This window comes from Poecilia reticulata, linkage group LG5, assembly GCF_000633615.1.
Source record: "Poecilia reticulata strain Guanapo linkage group LG5, Guppy_female_1.0+MT, whole genome shotgun sequence".
Taxonomy (NCBI): domain Eukaryota; kingdom Metazoa; phylum Chordata; class Actinopteri; order Cyprinodontiformes; family Poeciliidae; genus Poecilia; species Poecilia reticulata.
In genome coordinates this window covers 10,265,563-10,275,006 of record NC_024335.1, presented here as the reverse complement: position 1 = coordinate 10,275,006, position 9,444 = coordinate 10,265,563, and the positions used below count along the sequence as shown (strand labels likewise).

The 9,444-nt window shown below is 36.9% G+C and overlaps 1 protein-coding gene across 3 annotated transcripts in view; it reads right to left on the bottom strand.

Moving 5' to 3' along the window:
* The window catches only part of asic1b (acid-sensing (proton-gated) ion channel 1b), a 203,836-nt gene that overhangs the window by 33,591 nt on the left and 160,801 nt on the right, over positions 1-9,444 (bottom strand). For all 3 annotated transcript variants that reach the window (XM_008408900.2, XM_008408898.2, XM_008408899.2), the window contains one exon: positions 3,116-3,266. In XM_008408900.2, coding sequence (XP_008407122.1) covers positions 3,116-3,266 — 151 coding nt within the window. The remainder of the gene's footprint in view (positions 1-3,115; positions 3,267-9,444) is intronic.

The following is a 9,444-nucleotide window of genomic DNA, read 5'->3' as shown; positions in this document are numbered from 1 at the left end:
TATTTACAATTTGATTTCCAACTCATTTAGTATATTTTCTACATTTAATCAGTTTCAAACAGATAAATCCTCTCTTACTGGTAGCTCATCATCAACATTTATTTGTTGAAATAACCTGAAATGGATTCTGTGGAAAGGCATGTTTACAAAACATTAAAGTCAGGAGTATCTTTGATTGATTGATTATAATCTGTATGACATTTGGAAATGTAATTAAACTGTAGGACGTCATTTTCTGGACTTTTTGGTTTATATTTTGTCTTTTCTGTATAAAATGAAATAACCATAAAAATTTAAGACTTCATTTGAAATCAGCAAAGTATAAATGATTATTCCTCCAATTTATTTAAATTTAAAACTTTCATTTTGGTTTGTGTGTTTTTTTTCATATCGGATGTTATTTTCAATTCTCTTAGATTTTAAAGAAGTCATATCTAAAATCTAAAGTCACATTTCATATTTTGCAGGGTTATTTATAAAAGTAAGAATTTAAATGGGGATATTAAGAAGATTTTGCGGTGTTCATATGAAAAGTCTGAATATGTGTGTATTGAGATCAATGCTGTGGCATTCACAGTATTCTGCTGCATCAGGACCGGGTGCTTTACTTCACCATGTTGTCAGCATCTTATTACATATTAAAGGATCGATAAATATATTTCTGTGATTTATGAGTGCCCCCAAGTGGTCCGACAATTATTAGTGGAATTAATCAAAAAGTAAATTATGCCATAAGCTTCACTTTCAGTTAAAAAAAGTCCAACATCTGAAGCTAAGTGGGAAAATGAATCTCCAAATAATCTCTGCCAACCAGATTAAGCGGCGATGAAGTTGTGTATGCTATTGTACTTAATGTGTTATTAAGAAATTCAGAATCATGAGTATTTTCCTATATCACCGAACAGAAGACAAAAATATTTAAATGTGTGACGAGAGTATTAAAAACACTCTGAGCTCTTAAAAGAAGTAGAAGTATTCAATAAAATCCATATAATTATACAGTTAATCTCTCCTGCAGTAAAAACCAAATAGTTATTCAATAACATTATATAAAGAACAATAAATATTATAATTCAATCATTCAGGCGTGAGGTAGCAGCGGCTTATATTTAAATATTGCAGTACAGATAAAGCTTTCCGTGTTGAGCTTCTTATTTAATGATGACCACCAGTGCGGTCTTTTTGCGATATTATTTTCATAGAGCTTATAAAACACTGAGATAAAACACGCAGCAGCATTTACAGCTGCATTAAAAGCAAAGAGTCGGAGGCCAATAAAGCCTCTCTGCAGATGAACCTGAATAGATGAGCAAACTCACGTCACAGATCGAGTCTCTGAGCTCTTCCCATCTTTTCTCATGGTTCCTTACAGGTACACTGTCTTGCAAAGAGATTCATGCATCCATTACATTTTTTAACCCAATGCAGACCAACACAAGAAAGCAAATAATTCTGAAGTGAAAGTTAAATACATAATTGTCCATTTTTCCCCCTGTGCTTTGATATTCAGCCATTTTTACTTTGATATCCCAAAATAAAATGCAACAAAATGCCTCCAAAAGTCAGCCAATTTGCCTCCAAAAGTCAGCCAATTTGTGAATTAAAAGACAGATTCAAAAGTGAATTTAGAGAATTTGTCGACAAAGCAACTGTTAATCAAGGAGTCTACAAACATGACCTTTATGAAAGAACTTTCTTCCACTTTATTTCTGTAATAAGCCTGCAAGACAAACACCTCTGAACTGCATGTGATTCATAAACTACCCGTGAAAATGGTACAGCTGCACAGCTGAGAGTTCAAAATAAATAAACCATCGTAAGTCTCCTCATGCAGACCAAATTCAATTTTATGCCTATTTTTTTGCCAATAGGTGAAAGGTGTGTCAATAAATATCTTTTCACACCTCAAAAATGTCTGATTTGTGCTACTGAATCATATCTGTGTGCAACATTTTTAAAGAGTCTCCATTTAAAATGCATCATGTCACATTTTCTCATTGACTTGAGACCTGATGAAATGTCTCAGGTCAATGGCTTCTTCTAATTCTGTACCAGAAGAAGACAGACGTGTTAAGCCTGGACGTAAACAAAAGCTGGATTAGATGTGATTTCTTGTTTTTTCTTTGCTGACTCAGTTCAACAACTTCAAAATCCGTCTATAAACAGCAGCATCCGTCACTACGTCTGTAAACATGTAAACAGTGCTCTGCTGCGTCACGTCTGAGTTCTTCTTCTGTGCACAGCGGGTTAACAGAAGTCTGATTTTGGTCGTATTTTATTAGCAGCAGTAACGGCCATGTAGAAAAACTACATTTCAGCAAAAAAAAAAAAATTTTAATTGAGCTTCAAGACTTGTTGTGTGAACGTAGCCATAAATGAAACAAAACGTTGCTTTGATCGTATCTTGAAGTATTTCTCGAAAGGAATTAAAGTTAACTCCAAAATTGCCTTAGATGTAAAAATCTGAAAGAGACTGAAATTGCGGTTAAAAATGGCTTTTTTGACTCAACAGGGCTAAATATATACACTTTTAATATTTTTATTTGTTAAAAAAATATACATATATTGTTTTCCTTCCACATCACAACCATTTACTATTTTGTGACAAAATACTTTGCGGTTTGTGTTTGTACCATTGCAAAAAGCATCAAGACGTGTTAGTACTTTTGCAAGGTTGTTGCAGTGAATTTTAAAAAAAATAATAAAAAAAAATCTTAATGTCAACCAGTCAATAAAATTCATCCGTGTGTCGACTCTGTCAAATGATCCCTAAGAGGAACATTTTGGAATTTGTTGGCTCATATGATCTCTGGAGATAAAACAAATTTAAAGCATCGCTTTAATAAATGGATTTAAAGCTCCAGGATTACATAAAGAGAGCTCACAATGCATGCAATCTAGCCTCATCAAGCTAAATCTTATGGATTAGACGGGTTGCTTTACTCCCCACTGATATTAAATAAATTACCATATCTGAAATTATCTGGCTCCTCTTCTGACTTATGTGCTACTCTATTAAACTCTAAGCAAGCAGAAAACATAAATATAAAGCTTGGTTTCAAGTTTAGATAATCAAATCTGCAGACAACTTGATCAGCCTTTGAGTTGATCTTACCAGTCTCTCCCCACACAGGCAGGTATTCATCCTGCTGGATGTCCAACATCAGCTCCAGGCCGTTGCCCGTTCCGCCCTTCATCGTCACCAGAAGGGGTCGTCCATCTTGGCCTGAATTAAATGTGTAGCATTTCCCGTAGCGTGTAAATATCTGAAACACACACAGAAAGTCCAGGCTGTAATAACAACTCTAATGTTTCACATTCACTAACACAAGAGTTTCAGGCTTTATTTCCTACGAGGGATTAAAAAGTAAAGAAACAGCATCTGTTCAGGTTGAGCTACCAGACACGGATCTCAGAAGCCTTCGTGTAGAGAGCCTGTTCACAAGCTGAACCCTGTCCGCTCTCAATACTGCATGATATAGTTTGTGCTTGAGAAAACAGGACATGATTTTTGTTTCAGAGTTGGACGACCTATGTCTGGCAGATTTCACACAAGGCGGCACTGACATATCTGACCCTCCCCCAACAAAAAGGTAAAAATATTACCTCCTTTAGAGCTAGAAGCAAATCAGACCTTTCTGGCTTTTAAAAAACAAAACGGAGAACCACCTGATTTCTCTACTGTTTACAACAACAAATAGATTATTTTGGAAGTTCTTTCAATTATTTGAATTTAAGCCTGTGATGCTTTCTTAGGTTTACAAAAGGCTAATCTTAGGTTTATGTTTAGATTTTCTTTCTATATTAGAACAAACTAAGAATAGCTTGTCCAGGTTTTTTTTTTTTTTTTTTGCAGTATCAGCTAATCAATACTTTGTAATACTAATTTGATAAGAAATTTTTTATGTACAAAACCATTGACAGTGAATGCATAAAGTGCAAGTTTTTTAAAATGCCATTTTATGCCATGAGCCTCAGTTAGCTAATTTTTCCTTCCAGTTCTAACTCAACATTTTTCAGTTTGTCTGCATTTGTCTCTGCTGTGTCTTTCAGTCATAGTGCTAGATTTGATCATTTCAGCCGTCATTGTGCTGGATTTGTTTTTAGCCTGCTAAGCTAGTTGATCAGCTACCGTTTGAAGGCTGATGCACAAATCCCTCTGTACGGCTAACTCCCTTTCCTGCCATAGATGAACTATTGGTGGCAAACACATCAGTAAGTTTCATATTCCTGTTTTTAACACATTCTTTTGGGTTACCTATAACAGCCCCGGGCCCATGGATGTGCGTTAACCTACCGGGTATTGCCCGGCACACCAGATGGCCGTTCCACCCCAGGTCAGAAACACTGTTTACATCGTAATGTTTTAAATGTGACACCGAACTGATAAGTTTGACTCAACAGGTGATTATTACGTACAGCATCTCTTTGTGCAGCAACAGGTGGAGAAGAAACAGGCCTAGGCACCCAACTAGCTCATTAAACTTGTGAGTATCCATCAGATTGTAGGAAATAAAGGAATTTGTCACAAAAATGAAAGTAATTGGTACATTTGTCTATGAAATCTTAACCATCCACACACATCGTGAACATATTTTGCACAATGTGCCTGATTATGGAGACTTCAGAGTTTTTTTTCACTCTTACAGCCGATTTGTGGTCGTCAGACTTCATGTGTAAACTCAAGGCATTGACATCTTTTGTCCCGGCCTTAATTTCTTTTGCATCCGACACGAAATCCTTCGTCATCCTCACCATCCAGGCTTATTTTAATTTACAATTCTCCTTCCACTTCAGCTGGAATTCGCATTTATTTTCTCCACTGTTCATCTTCCCAAAATTACACACCGAGCCGCTAGAAACAGTTTCCAAAATTGATGTACATTTCTGGCAATAATCCATAAATTCCCTAATGAGGGAGTTCAGCTGAACAATTCGGATTTGTTGAACTCACCTTATTTCCTCTGAGACCTAGAAAAAATGGCCCTGAGATTTAGATTTAATAATTTATAATCAAATCTAAGGCCTTAAATTTAACTAAATATATTTTATAACTTTCAATGCTTTTTAATGCCACACTTAAACCCTGTTGTATTACAAGATACAGCTGAAACAGTTTTCCAACATGTGTACTTTTAGTTCATGTTGCCAAAGGAGAAAAGGAAACAAAGGAAACAGTGAAGAAGAAATAGAAACACATTCATTCTACGTTTCAACATTTATGACAGCGAGGGTGGTTTGAACTGCCGTCAACATGCGTCTTGTTAAACTGTGGGAGGAAACAATATCTACAAAAAAAAAACAGTAAAAAAAGTTTGCACGTATGGAAAACACTCAGAACTTTTAAACAATGGCCTCCAACAGCTTCAATTGAAATGCAGGCTTTCGTTTTGAAACGCTCAAGCTGAAACCCCCATGGAGTAATAACACACTATGAGACTTGATGTTCTCTGCAATTATGTAAAAAAATGAGCAAGACAAATGGGCCTTCAAAATAAAAATATCCAATATTCTGCAACAACAAGCTTGCATATACAGACGGATTGGTCTGATTTATAAAACATAAATGCATAGCTTGGTAACGCTCAAGTTTACAGCAGCTACAGTTGATCTGGGGGGAATAAAAGTTTATCTCACCTCCACAGCACTAGGAGTTTGATCAAGATGAGAATATTCTTCAGTGTTGTACGTAAGACATTATCGAGGATTAGTACTGATTAGTACTAATATTTAATAATTGGATAAAAAGTTTGATTATTTACAGCTGGAGGGAGGTATACAGAATATACATCCACAAGTAATCAATGTGTTTTAGTTCTTGACCAGCCCAACAGTTACATCTCTCAACCCCAACTTACAAACGGTACAGAGAGCTAACAGCTGGTAGCATGGTTAGCTGCATGGTCTGTGGCTCTGTCCTGTGTCTGCGGTGTATGTCTGGGTAAAAGCCCAAAGCTCTGGACGGCAAGAAACAAAATGTATTTTCAGTTTATATTTCTAATCTGCATGGAACTTCTGCAGTTTTCTCTCTTTCCTTCCATTCATGTTTATGTTAATCAGTTATTTCTCCTGTGTTTGTTAGCAATTCTTTCATCATTTTTTGTGTTTACATCAAGTTAACCTCCACCGGTTAGTTTATAGTTTCCATGAGCTGCAGCACATTCAGTTACTTATATTCACTGGTTTATTACACCAGGCTGCTTTTTGGTTCTGTTGCCCTGCAGCAATAATGTCAGGATTCAAACCCTGACCTGGATTTTGGATTAAATTAGCATGTTAGTGTTGCTCTGTGGTGAACTGGTGACCAGTCGAGGGCAGTGGGTTCCAAAGCTTCCAGTTTTTGACCCACAAAGTAAAAATGTTATGACCCAGACTCTCAAGCACACAAATATTTTTATTTAAAAAGTGTTATTATGACAATACAATTGGCATCAACAGCTAATATTAGCTAAACTTGTGTCGTTTCCATCATGCCTCTTCATACTTCCAGTTCCTCTAGTGCGTATCTTTTCACATCATTTTTTTGGATTCAGTGCTGCTTTCATTCATCACCACTGTACATTTGGGATTTAGTTTTTCTGTTTAGCTTGATCTTTTCCATGATTCTGTCTCCTGCCTGCCCTTAGATCCAATCAAACAGCAAAAACTGACATGTAATATGTATGAGATGAATAAATTACTTGCCGTTATTTGTGTTCAGGTCATCAAACTGCGTTGCCAAAAAAAAATTTGACTTTTGAGAAGCTGGAAACAGATCTGTGAATTTATTCTACAAAATAAATAAATAAATCTTTGACTAATTAAATTGTTATATTAGTTTCTTCTATGAACAAAGTAGATAAAACTCAAAAGGCTTTTGTGCTACATTTAGCAAAACAACTAAAATGTGGTTAAAAACTGTAGATTAGAAAACCTGAATGCTTCAAAACTTTAACATTTTACTTGAATGTTCATCCATGTGCAGAACAGTAGAACCTGATGTTGGGCCACTGTAGCATTTCCAAACTACAGTATGTCCCGCTGGCAACGACTCGATTGCCGGTGAACTAATGGATGTATAATCTAATCAGAAACATCCAGAAAATGAAAAAGCATACCTAGAGTCCAAAATGAAATTTTTTCCTACTTTGTTTGCTGAGCCACATGCTGAGATCCATGCATTACAGTATCCCAGCTCCTAATTAACTCAGAATTAACCTTCAACATGTTGACATTAATGTTTGGAACGGCAACAGGAAGCTAGTTTGGAGAGAAGATATATATAACAAACACAGGAAATAAACGAGTGAATAACTTATTTTTTATTATCATTTCACAGAAGACAGAATGTATCTATCTGTATAAACTGGATGTATAAATAATCTCTTTCCAATGCTGCTAATAAAGCAAAAGTCTACTTTTAGCCTTCTGCAATCGCTCAGAAAGCTGCCTTTCGTCTGAATTTTATGCAAGGACTTTGATAAAAGATAAGAAGGCGTTTATTACATAGTTGACTTATGAGTCAGACGTTATTGCTTCATGACTCAAATGCCACAAACACCAGATGCACCAAGCTGAAAAAAAATCAAACACAGCCATGCCTCACTAAAGAAAAGTTAGAATAATGTGAATCCTGCTCAGTGAGGTGTGTGGAATCGAGCGAAACCTGAATCAAATAGAGAATCAAACGGTTATTCATAGGAGCCTGTAAAACACAATGCAGTGAAATGTAATGAAAAGCCCTCTGATAAGTCCAACACAATATGAGATGTGACCTTCGAGAGTGTAGGTGGCAAAACGGAGCCAAGAACAGAGCCTATAGCATCAGCTTATGTGCAGAATATAAATATCAATAAAATGCCCCTGAAATCCATCTTCTGTCCCAGAGCTCCCTCTCAGTGTAATCAGATCACTATTTGTCATTTCTCTTTGGAATATAAAGTCAGAAGATTTTTACATTATCACAAAGCTGCCTCCTTTCATCCAACAAAGTACCTGACAATTACAAATGGACTAAACCTGCAGAATAAAAACCTTGCTGTCAGTTTCAGACCCAACTAAGCAAAACACTGGAAAAATCCAAACTATTTGATACAACAATTTCTTTCAATCTCTTCTTGTTTTTTTTTTTTAAAGAAATATGAACAAAAGAATAGGCCTTTAGTCTTCATAATCAAAGAAAGCATTGAGCACAAACAGTGATGAGATTGTAACAAATGTGCGAGAAGCGCGCACGTCTGTTCCTTTGCTGCACAAGCCGGTTTGTACGAGAGCATGAATGATTGCGTTTGCCCAGGAGAGGATGTGTTTGTGTGCATGCATGCAGCCCCCCTACTTGCCATCTGCGTGTATGTGTTTGTAATGTGGTGATTGACTACAGCGCGCCTTAGTCGGGAGTTGCTGTGGTAACCAGGAGATTGTGCCGGCTGCATTGAGTGACGAGCAGCAACAGTGGGTGCTGCCGCTGACCTTGGGGAGTCAGGATCCTCATTGTGTGCGAGAGACTGCGAGGTTGGCTTTGCCTCATGCATCTCTACGTCTGTCTGTCTGTCTGTCAACAAGCCTGTCAGTCTAATTCAACTGTCCAGCTTGTTGGTGGCGCAGACGCACTGTGACATTTTCTCAGTAATTGAGCGTAAGACGTGTGCTATTTTGTCAAGATGCAACCTTTGTTGTGAGTGAAATGAGAAGTTTGGTAAAAACATGTAGATTAAGGTTGTATGACCATTTCATAAAATTTATTTTTTCACATTAGTTATTTTTCAGGCACACTGTGTAATTTTATAGCACAATCGAGTAATTAGGTTCCCGTTAGCAGTTTTTTAATGCTGTTTTTTCCAAAATAACTTAAAAGAAATTTGACTTTGCATCTGAAAATGGCCTCTTAAAGAAGCTTCTACTCTTTCTGACACTCAAAATTCAACACGTCATCACATGAACACTCCTCCGTTATGCCGTTTACAGTTGTTTTTAGTAGGGATGCACCGATTTATCTGCTATCTTATTTGCTAAAAATCCGCCACTGTCCTCTTTTGCTCTGCAGGGACAGAGGTTTGACGGACACACCGGCCCACCAGGTCATGTCTGAACATTTGCAGTTAACAAGAGTCACTCCTGTTGCCAACTCGGCAACTTTCTTGCTATATTTAGCGACACTTCAGAGCCACATTAAGACCACAAAGTCGGCCTTCTATCACCTGAAGAACATCTCTAGGATTAGAGGACTTATGTCTCAGCACGATCTAGAGAAACTCATCCATGCGTTTATCTTTAGCCGCATTGATTACTGCAACAGCGTCTTCACAGGTCTGACTAATAAATCAATCAAACAGCTGCAGCTGATCCAGAAGCTGCTGCTCGGGTTCTCACTAAAACCAGGAAGATAGAGCACATAACACCAGTTTTAAAGTCCCTCCTCTGGCTCCCTGTAGCTCAGAGAATAGACTTTAAAATACTGTTGTTAGT